This window comes from Nerophis ophidion, linkage group LG20 (genome assembly GCF_033978795.1).
Source record: "Nerophis ophidion isolate RoL-2023_Sa linkage group LG20, RoL_Noph_v1.0, whole genome shotgun sequence".
In the NCBI taxonomy this organism is placed as follows: Eukaryota; Metazoa; Chordata; class Actinopteri; order Syngnathiformes; family Syngnathidae; genus Nerophis; species Nerophis ophidion.
The window spans coordinates 17864170-17880023 of record NC_084630.1 but is presented as its reverse complement, the minus strand read 5'-3'; the positions used below and the strand labels follow the sequence as shown (position 1 = coordinate 17880023).

General features: G+C 37.8%; 1 protein-coding gene across 6 annotated transcripts in view; it reads left to right on the top strand.

Moving 5' to 3' along the window:
• The window catches only part of LOC133538819 (testis-expressed protein 2-like), an 82504-nt gene that overhangs the window by 33258 nt on the left and 33392 nt on the right, over positions 1-15854 (top strand). For all 6 annotated transcript variants that reach the window (XM_061880633.1, XM_061880634.1, XM_061880631.1 and 3 more), the window contains 3 exons: positions 827-1148; positions 12044-12261; positions 13121-13282. In XM_061880633.1, the coding sequence (XP_061736617.1) occupies positions 827-1148; positions 12044-12261; positions 13121-13282 (702 nt within the window). The remainder of the gene's footprint in view (positions 1-826; positions 1149-12043; positions 12262-13120; positions 13283-15854) is intronic.

The following is a 15854-nucleotide window of genomic DNA, read 5'->3' as shown; positions in this document are numbered from 1 at the left end:
ATAAATCGCTACCATATATGAAGATAATGTTTATTACAAATTGGACTTGTTTGGAGGATGTATGAAGAAAGGCAAGATTGTTTTATAAATATCTCCGCTTTGCCTCCATGGTGTTAATTTGAAATGTTATGCAGATCTCAAATACACAGCAACAGGCAATTGGTAATAAAAAATGTTTTTTGTATAAAAAGGGCTCCTTTCAGGTCTATCATAGCTCAGCACCGTAAAAGTAGTTAAAAATGTAATCCCGTGATTCTGATGTGAATACTTTGTGCAGCCTTTATTATACAGAAAACTATTTTTATTACCAATTGCCTGTTGCTGTGTATTTGAGATCTGCATAACATTTCAAATTAACACCTCCAGCGGCCCCCAGTATAAATTGAGTTTAAAACCCCTAACATATACAGTGTATTCTTCCTGAGCAGGATTGCCACACTATCCATACAAAAGAGTGCATTGTTTTGTGTCATTTTAAGTGTTTTGGTGTGGGCATGGATATTTCCTTCTACGCTTCAGAGTGAACAGCATTTTTTTGAAAACAATCACCGCTCTTGTTTTGTTTCCGTGCGAAAAATGACTAATTTCAGGGTTTCTCATTTTACCCTTACGAAAGCCACTCATAACTTATTCCAATTATTACATTGTACTCTGAGCATTCAAACAAAAAAATCCCATGGCCACTATTTGAGGAAATACATTAGTAGTTATTTTAAACCAATACACTATTTAGTGTTGGGGGGGGGGGGGGGGGGAATACATGCATGTCTGAAAATGTAAACCAAATCTAATGGGAATCTCATCTTTCATTCAAACTATCTTCAAGGTATGTCTCGTGCCTCACGGCCTGGCCAGGAAAAGAATATGGAACAAAAAGTACCCCATCTGTATTAAGCTTGGAAAACAAGATGATTTCATATCCAAGGCTGAAGGGGAGGCCAGCGAGGGCTTTACAGCAAAGAACAAAAGTGAAGGAACAGGAGGCGCTCCAGAGCCAGCCCGCTCAACCTCTTCAAATAGAGACCTAACTCTCTATCTGTTTGGAAGAACTGGGAGAGAGAAGGAGGAGTGGTTCCAGAGGTTTATTTCAGCTTCAAATCTCAAGGAGGATTTGAAAAAAGTTGCAAATCCTGCAGCGACTCAAAGTGGTGAGTAAAGTTGATTGTATTTTTTTTCCTCAAAACTAGACTGACCATACATCCTCTTTTGCGGGGCTGTCCGGGCGGAGTTTCTCAAATGCCTCAATTGTCCGGCATTTTGAGTTAGGGTTGCATGTATTTTCAATGTACATTCAGGGTTAAGAAGGGGTGAAAAACAAAACAAATTGTGAAGGTGAGCATTCGTGAGGAAGGGGCAGAGACAGAGAGAGCGAGAGAGTTATGATAAACGCGAATGTGTCGCCAGGTTCTGCTTTTTATCGATAGGTTTATCAGATTTATTTTTTTATTATCTATAGCAGGGGTGTCAAAAATGTGCCCCGGAGGCCATTTGTGGCCCACAGCTAATGTTTTAAAGGCCCACAGCACATTCTAAAAATACTATTAAAGTAAAAAAAAACTTAACAAAAGTGAAATAAAGGTGAAATGTAATTTAGAAAAAGTTGCAATGTTGACTAATAAAACAAAACTGTTTTTTTTTTCTTTCAAACTGTCATTGCTCAAAACATAATATTGAATCAAAATAAATGTTTTTTATGAATTATTGACTTATCCAGGGTTCCGATTACTTCACATCAAATTTTCCACTTTGAAAAATATTTTTGGTGGAAGATTTTGCATGTTTGCCATTAAAAACATAGTTTTCTTTGACAAAAAAAAAGGGCGGAAAACAAACAAACAAAAAAACAGCATGAAAAAAACCTAAAACGTTTTGAAATGAGGAATAGATCTGAAGTTGATGTAGGCTCCAAAGATTTAAGCGTTAAATTTAAAATATATGTATGCCCTGGCACACTATTATCATCATTTCATGACCAAAGCAAAACACTTTTTACACATTTATACTGAAATAAATACACCTACAACTTCTTAAATAAAAATATAGAAAAAAGTACCACGAGCGGTAAACTTTAGATCCATGAAGGAAAGAAGAAAGTCAATGAATGTTTATAACTGATTACATGTATACAAATTTGTTTTCTTTTTTTTGTATTATTTTTTTTATGAATTAAGTAACGTTTATGACAACCTTTTTCTAAAACACAATATAGAATGTGAGATATAACAGGATAATGCATATGTTAAATATATTTTTCAAAACGCTTACAAAAAAGTGGGACCCCAAAAATGTACTGTGGGACCCCATTTTATAGAGTTGATGGGGTCTCTGGGACCCCATTTTGAGAATTCATAGCGCCAACACTGATGTCAACAGAGGAGAAAAAATTGCTTTATTTAAATAAATATATTATTTATAAAAAAAATTTCACCTTGGTACACATATATGTGTCCTCTTTTTGGGATTTCAGAATATGGTCAGCCTACTCAAAACACATCTCAGCAGATCCTCCAGAATTTTTGGATGTCACACTAATTACGTACTGTAAATACATTTCCGCAAAGAATGCGCAACCTTGCAATTTTGTCCAATCAAATGTGTCCTAAGTAGCACTCAAACACCCACGACAGCACTCAAAGTCCATGTTTACACTTCAGATCAATTCCAATTTGTTTTCCCATATGTGACATGTAATCTAATGTTTATATGTCTAAGTGACCAGTACAATTTAGAATTTTTGGAATCTGACTAAGCCTCTTTGTTATGTGGATATACTGTAATTCTGATATGAATGTGATGCGACTGCAGTCTGAATGACTGTCACATTATTCCCACCGATAGTCATCAAAAAAAACAATAAAGGTCATAATTCTTTGCCAAAATAGCCGGTCTTGAAAATGAATAATGGACGAACGAGCCAAAAACGGCGAAATAAGATGTTTTAGAACTAACGTCAACGTCCCGCCATTCTAGGCTACGACTGCTCACCCATATGCTCCTCGGAGCAGACAAAGCGAACTGCGAGAGCCAAAATCCTCCTTCTCCTTAATCTCCTACGCCAGTGGTTCTCAACCTTTTTTTTAGTGATGTACCCCCTGTTAACATTTTTTTAATTCAAGCACCCCCTAATCAGAGCAAAGCATTTTTGTTTGAAAAAAAGAGATAAATAAGTGAAATACAGCACTATGTCATCAGTTTCTGATTTACAGTGCAAAATATTGCTCATTTGTAGTGTTTTTTCTTGAACTATTTGGAAAAAAAGATATAAAACAGGGGTAGGGAACCCATGGCTCTAGAGCACGATCCGGCTCTTTTGATGACTGCATCTGGCTCTCAGATTAATCTTAGCTGACATTGCTTAACACGATAAGTAATGAATAATTCCGCTGGTAATCACAGTGTTAAAATTAACGTTCATATTATAAAACATTCTCATGCATTTTAATCCAACCATTTATTTTCTTTCGCACCTGTTCAAGAAGTCGCATTATTGGTAAGAAGTGATATATATTTATTATTGGTTAGCTTTAATAACAATGTTATTAAAAAGAATAAGAGACTTATTATACCATATTTTTTGGACTATAAGTCACAGTTTTTTTCATAGTTTGGCTAGGGGTGTGACTTATACTCAGGAGCGATTTATGTCTGAAATTATTAACATATTACCGTAAAATATCAAATAATATGATTCAGCTCATTCACGTAAGAGACTAGACGTATAAGATTTCATGGGATTTGTCGATTAGGAGTGACAGATTATTCGGTAAAGGTATAGCATGTTCTATATGTTATAGTTATTTGAATGACTCTTACCATAATATGTTAGGTTAACATACCAGGCACCTTCTCAGTTGGTTATTTATGCCTCATATAACGTACACTTATTCAGCCTGTTGTGCACTATTCTTTATTTATTCTAAATTGCCTTTCAAATGTCTATTCTTGGTGTTGGGTTTTATCAAATAAATGTCCCCAAAATATGCGACTTATACTCCAGTGCGACTTATATATGTTTATTTCCTTCTTTATTATGCATTTTCGGCTGGTGCGATTTATACTCCGGAGCGACTAATAAAAATACGGTACTCTAAAAATGTTGGTCTTAAAAATGCACACATTTAGTTGTATTCAGTGTTAAAAAATATTATATGGCTCTCACGGAAATACATTTTGAAATATTTGGCTTTCATGGCTCTCTCACCCAAAAAGGTTCCCGACCCCTGATATAAAATAACTAAAAATTTGTTAAAAATACACAAGTGATTCAATTATAAATAAATATTTCTAAACATAGAAGTAATCATCAACTTAAAGTGCCCTCTTTGGGGATTGTAATAGAGATCCATCTGGAATTATGAACTTAATTCTAAACATTTCTTCACAAAAAAAGAAATCTTTAACATCAATATTTATGGAACATAAAGCTAGCTGTCAACACTGAATATTGCATTGTTGCATTTCTTTTTACAGTTTATGAACTTTCATTCATATTTTGTTGAAGTATTATTCAATAAATATGTTTATAAAGGATTTTTGAATTGTTGCTATTTTTTAAATATTAAAAAAAAAAAAACTCTCACATACCCCTTAGCATACCTTCAAGTACCCCCAGGGGTACGCGTACCCCCATTTGAGAACCACTGTCCAACGCCAAATAATTTGGTTGAGAAATGTTTACTCTGGTTGAACTTAATCCTTGAAATTGCCACAAATGCAGCAGAGACAATGAGAACTACTAGAATTGAAGCCATGTTTACTTCTTTAAACTCAATGCAGCATGTGTGATGTTATGACATTTCCGCATGCGGGTCAGCTCACGAACGCATTTTGTTCACCTTAGACATACATATAAATTGCATATTTTTTTCAAATGTAAACGGCTACATAAAAAGAGAGGTTTAAAAAATTAAAAAATACCTGAATCGGGTATCATACTTTGCCATGTGAACTTACCCAAAGGTGTTCCTTGACCTATGTCAGGGGTCGGGAACCTTTTTGGGTGAGAGAGCCCATCCATCCATTTCCTACCGCTTATTCCCTTTTGGGGTCGCGGGGGGCGCTGGCGCCTATCTCAGCTACAATCGGGCGGAAGGCGGGGTAGACCCTGGACAAGTCGCCACCTCATCGCAGGGCCAACACAGATAGACAGAAAACATTCACACTCACATTCACACACTAGGGCCAATTTAGTGTTGCCAATCAACCTATCCCCTGGTGCATGTCTTTGGAAGTGGGAGGAAGCCGGAGTACCCGGAGGGAACCCACGCATTCAAGGGGAGAACATGCAAACTCCACACAGAAAGATCCTGGATTTGAACCCAGGACTGCAGGACCTTCGTATTGTGAGGCAGACGCACTAACCCTTCTGCCACCGTGAAGCCAAGTGGGTGAGAGAGCCATGAAAGCCAAATATTTCAAAATGTATTTCCGTGAGAGCCATATAATATTTTTTAACACTGAATACAACTAAATGTGTGCATTTTTAAGACCAACATTTTTAGAGTACCGTATTTTTCGGAGTATAAGTCGCTCCGGAGTATAAATCGCACCAGCCGAAAATGCATAATAAAGAAGGAAAAAAACATATATAAGTCGCACTGGAGTATAAGTCGCATTTTTTGGGGACATTAATTTTATAAAATCCAACACCAAGAATAGACATTTGAAAGGCAATTTAAAATAGATAAAGAATAGTGAACAACAGGCTGAATAAGTGTACGTTATATGACGCATAAATAACCAACTGAGAAGGTGCCTGCTATGTTAACCTAACATATTATGGTAAGAGTCATTCAAATAACTATAACATATAGAACATGCTATACGTTTACCAAACAATCTGTCACTCCTAATCGATAAATCCCATAAAATCTTATACGTCTAGTCTCTTACGTGAATGAGTTAAATAATATTATTTGATATTTTACGGTAATGTGTTAATCAGACATAAATCGCTCCTGAGTATAAGTCGCACCCCCCGGCCAAACTATGAAAAAAACTGTGACTTATAGTCCAAAAAATATGGTATAATAAGTCTCTTATTCTTTTTAATAACATTGTTGTTAAAGCTAACCAATAATAAATATATAACACTTCTTACCAATAATGCGACTTCTTGAACAGGTGCGAAAGAAAATAGATGGTTGGATTAAAATGCATGAGAATGTTTTGTAATTTGAACGTTATTTTTAACACTGTGATTACCAGCGGAATTATTCATTACTCATCGTGTTAAGCAATGTCAGCTAAGATTAATCTGAGAGCCAGATGCAGTCATTAAAGGACCGGATCGTGCTCTAGAGCCACAGGTTCCCTACCCCTGACCTATGTCTGTACATCTATGTTTACACCAAGTAAACGTTTGACGTGTAATTTTAATATCTCATCTGTCATTTGCCAACAAAAGTCATCTCTATGGATTGTGCTCAACAGTTCACCAAATGTTCTCAACAAATGCAGGCCTCAAATTTTAACTTTTTAAGGTCAAGGCAAGTGTTGCCTTAAAGGGGGGCTCCTATTTTAGGGCACCAAGGGAAACGACACATAGCACCTCATGACAGTAAGACTGAAATGCACTTTTTGTCCATCCATCCATCCATTTCTATTGCTTGTCCGTTTCGGGGTGTGCTGGAGCCTATCTCAGCAGCATTCGGGCGGAACGTGGGGTACTCCCTGGACAAGTCGCCACCTCATCCCAGGGCCAATACAGATAGACAACATTCACACTCTCAGTCACACACTTGGGCCAATTTAGTGTTGCCCATTTAGACAAAAATAGTGTTCATGTATGAGACTTAGGGCTGCCAATTATGGCCATAGTAATAATTAAGATTACTATCAATATTGAAATCATGATTACTGATTGTTACAGTTGTGATCAAAATTATTCAACCCCCACACAATTTTGGTGTTTTAGCAAGTTGGACATTTATTCCGTATTTTGTTTATAGTCATATCAAATAAAGATGTGTCAAATAGACAAATGCAACTTAAATTGTAACAGTGTATTTTACAAAATACCAAAAAAGGACATTTTTCTTAATATCTCATTGACAAAATGATTCAACCCACTAGTTACACACATCATTAGTACTTAGTAGAACACCCTTTGACAGTAATGACAACCCTCAATGGTGATACATAACCGGACACAAGCTTCTTGCAACCATCTACAGGTATTTTAGCCCATTCCTCTTGGGCAAAGGCCTCCAGTTCATTCATATTCTTGGGCTTGCGTGCTGCAACTGCCTTCTTCAAGTCCCACCACAGGTTTTCTATAGGATTTAGGTCTGGCGACTGTGAAGGCCACTCCAGAGTCTTCCAGCCCTTCTTCTGCAACCACTCTGATGTTGATTTGGAGGTATGCTTGGGATCGTTGTCCTGTTGGAAGGTCCAACATCTCCCATTGTTCAGCATTTGTCACTGACTTCATGACATTTGCAGCTAATATATCCTGCTAGGAAATAGAATTCATAATGCCTTGAACGCGCTGGAGATTCCCGGTACCTGAGGCAGAGAAACAGCCCCAGAGCATGATTGACCCCCCACCATGCTTAACAGTAAACAAGGTGTTCTTCTCTTTGTAAGCTTCATTTTTTCTCCTCCAGACATAACGTTGATTCATGGGCCCAAAGAGTTCCAGTTTTGTCTCATCACTCCATAGAACAGTTTCCCAAAACCTTTGGGGTTTGTCCAGATGATTTTTGGCATACTGGAGTCTATTTTCTTGTGCCTGGTAGTCAGAAGTGGGGTGCGCCTGGGAGTTCTGGCATGGAGGCCTTCATCTCGTAGTGTGCGCCTTATTGTCTGGGACAAAACCTGCGTTCCCCCCTCTGCAATGTCCTGTTGTAGTTCCTCAGCTGTTACCCGGGGGTTTTTCACCACTGTACGCACACAGCATCCTCTTTCTACCACGTCTAGGTAGTGTTTCCACTGTGCTTTTAGATTCAAACTTGCGAATAATGCTCCCAACTGTGTCTCTTGGAATGTGTAATGTCTTTGCTATTTTCTTATATCCATATCCTTTCTTATGAAGAGAAATTACCTCCTCTCTTGACTTCTTTGACCGCTCCCTGGACATCACCATGTTGCAAATACACCATTGACCATCTACAAGAAGCTGAGCGTCACAGTCTTTTTCAATCAGTTTAATTTTTGCTCGTAATGGTTCTAATCACATCTACAGGTGTTTTCAACACCTGATTGAAAAGACCTTTTTCAAATTCTGTTCTTAAGAGTTATGATCTTCAAGGGGTTGAATAATTTTGTCAATGAGATATTAAGATAAATGTTCTTTTTTGGTATTTTGTAAAATACAGTGTTACAATTTAAGTTGCATTCGTCTATTTGACACATCTTTATTTGATATGACTATAAACAAAATACGGAATAAATGTCCAACTTGCTAAAACACCAAAATTGTGTGGGGGTTGAATAATTTTGATCACAACTGTATACACAACTGTAGGTAAAGCAGTGTTGGGGTGTGAACTCAATATCATCATGTCATTTGTAATGTCTAATAATAAGCCTGTAGATAAATGTTATCCATATATCTAAAGACAGATAGTTTTTTTGTATTCATTAATAATATCAACTTCTCTGCCTTTTGTCATTACACGATGCCTAATCTCTATTTTTACAGTTTGATCGAGGGAGGTATTTTCTTTATCGTGACATTTTTTTAAGTTACGTACGTTTATATGTACATGTGGATGCTGTATCGGAACAGATCTATTAAGAGTTTGAGCAGAAATGTATCGTATTTAATTTTCCTGAGGGAACTCTCCTGAAGGAATCAATAAAGTACTATCTATCTATCTATAGGAATTAACTATCCACAATAAAACATGAACAAAATGCTGTTTCACATGAATGGTTTTTGAAGTAACACCTTTGTAACATGAAAAAAAACACAAGTAAGGTAAAACATGGTGTTTACTTTTTGATATCAAAATAAAACACTAAGCAGTTTGGCTAATGAAGAGGAAGTCTTATAAACAAGCTTTGTTCTTCAACGCCTCGTAGTGGTTCAGTACAGTTTGGCCAACGATTATAAAGAGGAGTGATACCTTTCACATCGAATACACAATCTTCACAGCCTTCGTTCAGTTCGATGAGATGACAAGTCATTTTAGCCAGTAATGATGTTATTTGAACACTGATACAGTTTGCAGCTAATTAAAGGAGGAGTGAGCATCCTGGTAAACAAACTAAAGACTTTATAAACAAGTTGTGACAACATACTCGACACATCGCCTGCTGCATGTTTCCTCACCTCATTAACTCCCAGTCACAGCATCTGATGGACGCTGTATTGAGAAAATAAAAAACAACTTTAAATAGTTGTTTTCCTTTGCTGTATACTTTTATTGCATCTGTAACCAATATTGTCCACAACTGTCGCCATCTTAACACAGCAGTGCGCTCTGAAACGCATGCAGAGAGGTGAGGGGAAATTGACGTTAAACCCAGCGCTTGGCTTCGTTCAATCCGACAGGAAATCTCCGGAGCAAAGTCTGTGTAGTTAGTCCGCTATGATAATCAAGCCAAACAATGCTAGTGCGCATGCGCCTAACTTTGTGTTGCCTAAAATGCATTGATAAAATACGTTTTTTCGGTAATTAAAGATCTAGACGGTATTACTAACCGTTGGGAATTTTATCGGGATTAGAAATGTCCGATAATGGCTTTTTTGCCGATATCCAATATTCCGATATTGTCCAACTCTTAATTACCGATTCCGATATCAACCGATACTGATACATACAGTTGTGGAATTAACACATTATTATGCCTAATTTTGTTGTGATGCCCGGCTGGATGCAATAAACAATGTAACAAGGTTTTCCAAAATAAGAGAACAACTTCAACTCAAGTTTTGGAAAAAAAATGCCATCAATGCACCGCCATATTTATTATTGAAGTCACAAAGTGCATTATTTTTTTAACATGCCTCAAAACAGCAGCTTGGAATTTAAGACATTCTCTCCCTGAGATAACTATGGGAAATACTACACTTTGACTGTCACAAAGTGCATTATTTTTTATTTTTTTTAAACAAGCCTCAAAACAACAGCTACAAAAACAATGAAGGCACACAGCTTCAGTCCAGAGTATACTAGAGTGATAAAGTAAACAATAACATTGTCCTCCTTTAGTGCAAGACTGCCTGGCATACTGTATAACAGTAAATTATAAACGGAGCTCAATATGCCCTGCTTTAACGTATTTGTATGAGTAACTGCAAGCTAGTGGTGAGTGCTTGAAGTGGCCTAGCAGTCAGTCAAAGCTTCTGAAATGCTGCGTTGAGACAGGTCACAACTTGGGCTTTCACCTGGGTTTTTTTTTTTATGTATTTTTGTTTTTTCTCGTCGGAGTCTGTGTGTTACTACTTTTTTTCAGTGTTTGCTTTTCATCCATCTTCCGCCTGTATTCATTGTGTATTTTCTTATGATTCTTGAAGAGGTGGGATATCAAATTGCTCGTATTAAAGGAAGACGTCTTGGTTCCTCCTCGCATAACCAACTTTTTGCAGTCATTGCAAATTGCCAGTTTTTTATCCGTCGGACACACTTTACAATAATTCCAAACCATTGACATGGTGTCGTTAGTCAGTCACCGAGCGAGCTCGCTTGTTAACCATTGCTACATCACTGGCAACAACACATTCATGTTGCTGTTATGCTTCGCTCGCGGCGTTTTGATGAGGTCATCAACCTCTCATGCTGCAGTCGTGCTGCAACTCCTGTGTTGTGTGTGTGGGAGCGGGGAGGGGCTGCTGACTGGGAGACGCAACTGCTTTATACTGCATCGTTTTAAATAGTCATTAATTTTACTTTTTGAAACCTATACCGATAATTTCCGATCTTACATGTTAAAGCAGGGGTCGGGAACCTTTTTGGCAGAGAGAGCCAAAAAGCCAAATATTTTAAAATTTGTTTCCGTAAGAGTCATATAATATATTTTTTAACACTGAACCAACTAAACGCGTGCATTTTTAAGTAAGATCAACATTTCTTGAGTATTATAGGTCTCTTATTCTTTGTAATAACATTGTTATTCTGAAGCTAATTGTGGAGGGGGCGTGGCCTGCTGGCCTACAGCGAACTGGGGTGTGCCAGGACCGGCCTCGAAATCAGCAACAGGTGCACAGCCAGGAGGAGGGACGGGGTTGGGGCTGGAGCCAGAGCGCCAGCGAGAACGAAAGAGAAAAATACAATTACTGGAAAGCAACTGAGAGACTTATAGAAAAATAAAACAATATTGTAACCCTGAAACAGGCTCTCATGTCGATGCTTGGTGGTCTGAAGAACCCCTAGGAGGGCGGGCCCCACACTAACCAATAATAAATAAATAACTTCATACCATTAACGCAACTTCTTGAACAGGTGCAGTAGAAAACGGATGGATGGATTAAAAATGCATGAGAATTTTTGATATTTTGAACGTTATTTTTAACACTTTGATTACAAGTGGAATAATTAATTGCTTACCGTGTTAAGCAATTTCAACTCAGATTTATCCGAGAGTCAGATGCAGTAATCAAAAGAGCCACATCTGGCTCGCGAGCCATAGGTTACCTACCCCTGTGTTAAAGCATTTATCGGCCAATAATATCGGCAGGCGGATATTATCAGACATCTCCACCGTTAACCATTACATCCCCAGTCCATTGACAAGTAAAAAGTCAAGGGCGATCACGGCATGTTCTTACTGCAGATGCTGGTTAGTTTTTTAGGGCATTACGGCAAGTGACAAGAGCAGTCGCGGCACTTGCCACAGTTGCCGTTAAATTTGAGCCCTGCATTTATACACGGCGAAAAATGTACGCGGAACTCAAAGTTGATAGTAGTCATAGCGCCCTGTTGTCATGTGAGTGGCTTTTGACCAATCATCGAGGAGATCGATTGAATTCGAGTGACTAATGGTATGTCACGGTGTACCATAGTTTACGAATCACTGGTTTAGAGGGATTGAAAAAACTCTTTCAAGTCAAGAATTTCAATCCTCACCCTGTTCTCATATTTGTTATTGTCCAAAGCTCCGAGCTCTCCCAGTTGCGGCAGTAGCCGTAGCAGTCTGGATGATACCCGGGTACCTATGACGAAAGACTCCCCAACCGCAGACAGTGACAAGGCCAAGCTGTTGGACTATAGTGTTTACATGGCTTCATTATTGACAAAACAAGAAGCAGCCACCTCCCCTGTTAGCAACTCTGAGCATTGCAGTCCCCAGAGCAGCCCCGGAACCGACAAAAAGGTACCAGATATTCCATTACTTCTATTACAGTGTTATTTGAAAGTTTTTCTCTCCTCTTTCGCTCTCTGTCTCTCCTATTTTCAGTGTATCACTATAATGTGTTAAAATGTATGGCATTGAAAGTCAAACAACAGAATTGTAAGTATAGCGGTAAGGGGGGATGTCTCAAAAGAACTTTTTCACTTTCGATTTGATAACAATATTAAAGCCTTGAGTGTTGGCCAATACCACTATTAATCCAATACAAAATAAGCAGGAAATATTGTACATACTTTATTTTGCAGTGTGGAATGTTAGAAAATACTTGATCAAGTGAAATGACTCAAACAGAGAACAATGGCAGGTATGAAAAACATTAACAATTTATTTTTAGCTGTCTGACTTATGCTGTCTTTCAGTTGAGGTGGAGTGGTAATTGTTTTTGGCGACACATGGCCAAAATAGTTATGGAGTTAAGCTTATGATGCAGTAAGTACTGTGTAATTTCTAATACTCTTCTGCCTCGTAGATGTTGTATTTGTATGCAACAATAATCATTGTATGTAGTGTTAAATAGGGTTTTTTAGCCTGGAATATTGTTCAATTAAGGACACTCATTACTTACTTTTAACTTGTGTACTTAGCTGTTGTGTTGCTGCTAGTTCCTAGTAGCCTATAGCTATCATGCTAACCTTTTGTCAATGACTTCACTAAAATACAAAAAGGCCCATGTCTGATATCACTATCGTATCGGCACACCCCTAAATACTGGCATCTGAAAGTGGGGAATAATTTTAAGGGTATCGGAGTTTTATACTAATGTTGAGTCATTATCCAGTGGAAATTGATTTATTAATGTATTTGTCCAATTTCCATATAGCTTCAAAGTTCCAGCTCAGTGCACAAGCAGCTCAAGGAGGAAGAGGATCCAGTTGCCTGGGTGAACGCAGCTCTCGGTCGAGTCCTCTGGGATTTTCTGCGTGAGCCTTACTGGTCTGAAGTGGTCTCCAAGAAAATTCAGATGAAACTCAGCAAAATACGGGTGAGCAGATCAATCTTCATTTTTACATTTTCTTTTAAATGTGTGTCATATGAAAGCTGTTTTTACTCTGCGTTGAGGCAAAAATTTAATATCACCAGACATTATGACTGTGATTAATCGGCTTTTAATACAGTCACGGCCAAAAATAGTGCCACCCCTGCATTTCTGTCTGATAACGCAGCACTTCTCCCAGAAAATTGTTGAAATTCCAAATGATTTAGTATTGACATGTTTGTTTATTTTGTTTGCATTGGAACAACACAAAAAAAAGCCAAATCTGAAATTATTTTACACGGAACTCCAAAAATGGACTGGACAAAATTATTGGCACCTTTTCAATATTGTAAGAAATAGTTGTATTCTAAGCATGTGATGCTCCTTGAATTTGTAATTCAACTTACCTGTAGCAAGTAACAGGTGCTGGCAATATAGAAATCACACTTACAGCCAGTTGAAATGGAGAAAAGTTGACTCAACCTTTTGTGTTGTGTGTACCACACTGAGCATGGACAGAAGAGGAGCTAAGAACTCTCAGAAGATTTGAGAACCAAGATTGTGGAGAAGCATGGTCAATCTCAAGGATACAAGTCCATCTCCAGAGATCTAAATGATCCCGTGTCTACTGTGTGCGATGTCATAAAGAAGTTTAAAGTCCATGGCACTGTAGATAACCTCTCTGGACGTGGACGGAAAAGAAACATTTGTGAAAGACTGCAATGAAGGATTGTTAGAATTGTTGCATAAAGATCCTTGATCCACCTCCAAACAAATTCAGGCTGACCTGCAGACACAGGGTACAACAGTGTCAGCTAAATAATATCAGATGTAGCTTTTTTGTGTTGTTCCAATGCAAACAAAATAAATAAACATGTGAATACCAAAGCATTTACAATATCAACAATTTCCTGGGAAAAGTAGAGCATTATCTGACAGAAATGCAGGGGTGCCAATATTTTTGCCCATGACGGTACATTAAACACTGCGTGTATACTATTTAATGTGATGTCTATCTTTTATTTGCAAATGTTTAGCAAATAAACATTTGCTAAACATTTTCAAAAAAAGTGACTCTTGTAAACATTAGTGCTTTCTATTCTATTCTATTATTTCTAGATCCAATAACACTCTTTTTTGGTCTTTATTTCATACTTGCCAACCCTCCCGATTCTCCCGGGAGACTCCCGAATTTCAGTGCCCCTCCCGAAAACCACCCAGGGCAACCATTCTACCGAATTTCTCCCAATTTCCACCCGGACAACAATATTGGGGGCGTACCTTAAAGGAGATGCTTTTAGCGTCCTCTCTCACCTGAAAAGGAGACTATTATATATTTCTCCGTTATCCATAAGGTTTATCTATGACCCATAAAGTAGGCAGGCACCGAGCTATTTTTCAGCGTGTGTTTATTCCAGCTGGCACGTTAATACACTGACACACAGCATCCCGATTCCCATCATGCATTGCTTCAAAACTTCTAGTAATGTCCAAAAACATAAGAGACGAAGCAAAAGAACGAAGAAGAGACATGGCGACGACGAGTAAGAAGAAGAAGCACGCTTGCAAGTTCCAAAATGATTGGAAAAAAATAATTTCAGTTCATCCAGGACAGCTCGAAGGGGAAGAGGTATGCTGCCTGCACATTTTATAGATCAGACATGATCTATAAAATGGTTATAGATCAGACATGATCTATATATATATATGTGTGTGTATGTATATATATATATATATATATATATATATATATATATATATATATATATATATATATATATATATATATATATATATATATATATATATATATATATATGTATATGTATATGTAAACCCTTCCCCCCATCTCCCGAATTCGGATGTCTCAAGGTTGGCATGTATGCTTTATTTGCCCTTCCCTAGCGTAAAAACAGGTAAGCTAACTAAATAGTCGATGAGTCATGGTTGCTCGCTTGACTAAAAAGTTTTGATGAAGAATTGTACCACATGCGCTTAACCCGACGCAGAAATGGCAGGGACCACGTCGAGGCGATACGGAAGAATAAACCTCGCTGAGTGGCATGCTCGCATTAACCCCCATGTGCCATGTTAGACTTTTGCACGATTCTTTCCCTCCTGAGCCCAGGTGGCCCATACTTCTTTTAATTATTCATGCTTTGCCCTGTGCGCTTGTACTGTCACCTTTATACGGTTCTATAACTGCAATTTTGTTGTATTTCTAATCGTTCTAATTATTTTGATTGTGGAAGTTGGTAGCTGTCATGAATTATTTCTGAGCTGGGTTATCACAATGATTAAATTACACTTTATTATACACCTCAATGTAGTTGCAGGTGTAGATTTTGACTATTAAATTATCGTATTTTCCGCACTATAAGGCGCACCGAATTATAAGGCGCATAGAATAAACGCTACAGTAGAGGCTGGGGTTACGTTATGCATCCATTAGATGGAGCTGCGCTAAAGGAACTGTCAAAAAAACAGTCAAATAGTTCAGTCAAATTTTATTAATAGATTACAAACCAGCATTCTGACAACTCCGTTCACTCCCAAAATGAATAAACAGCTGTTTTAT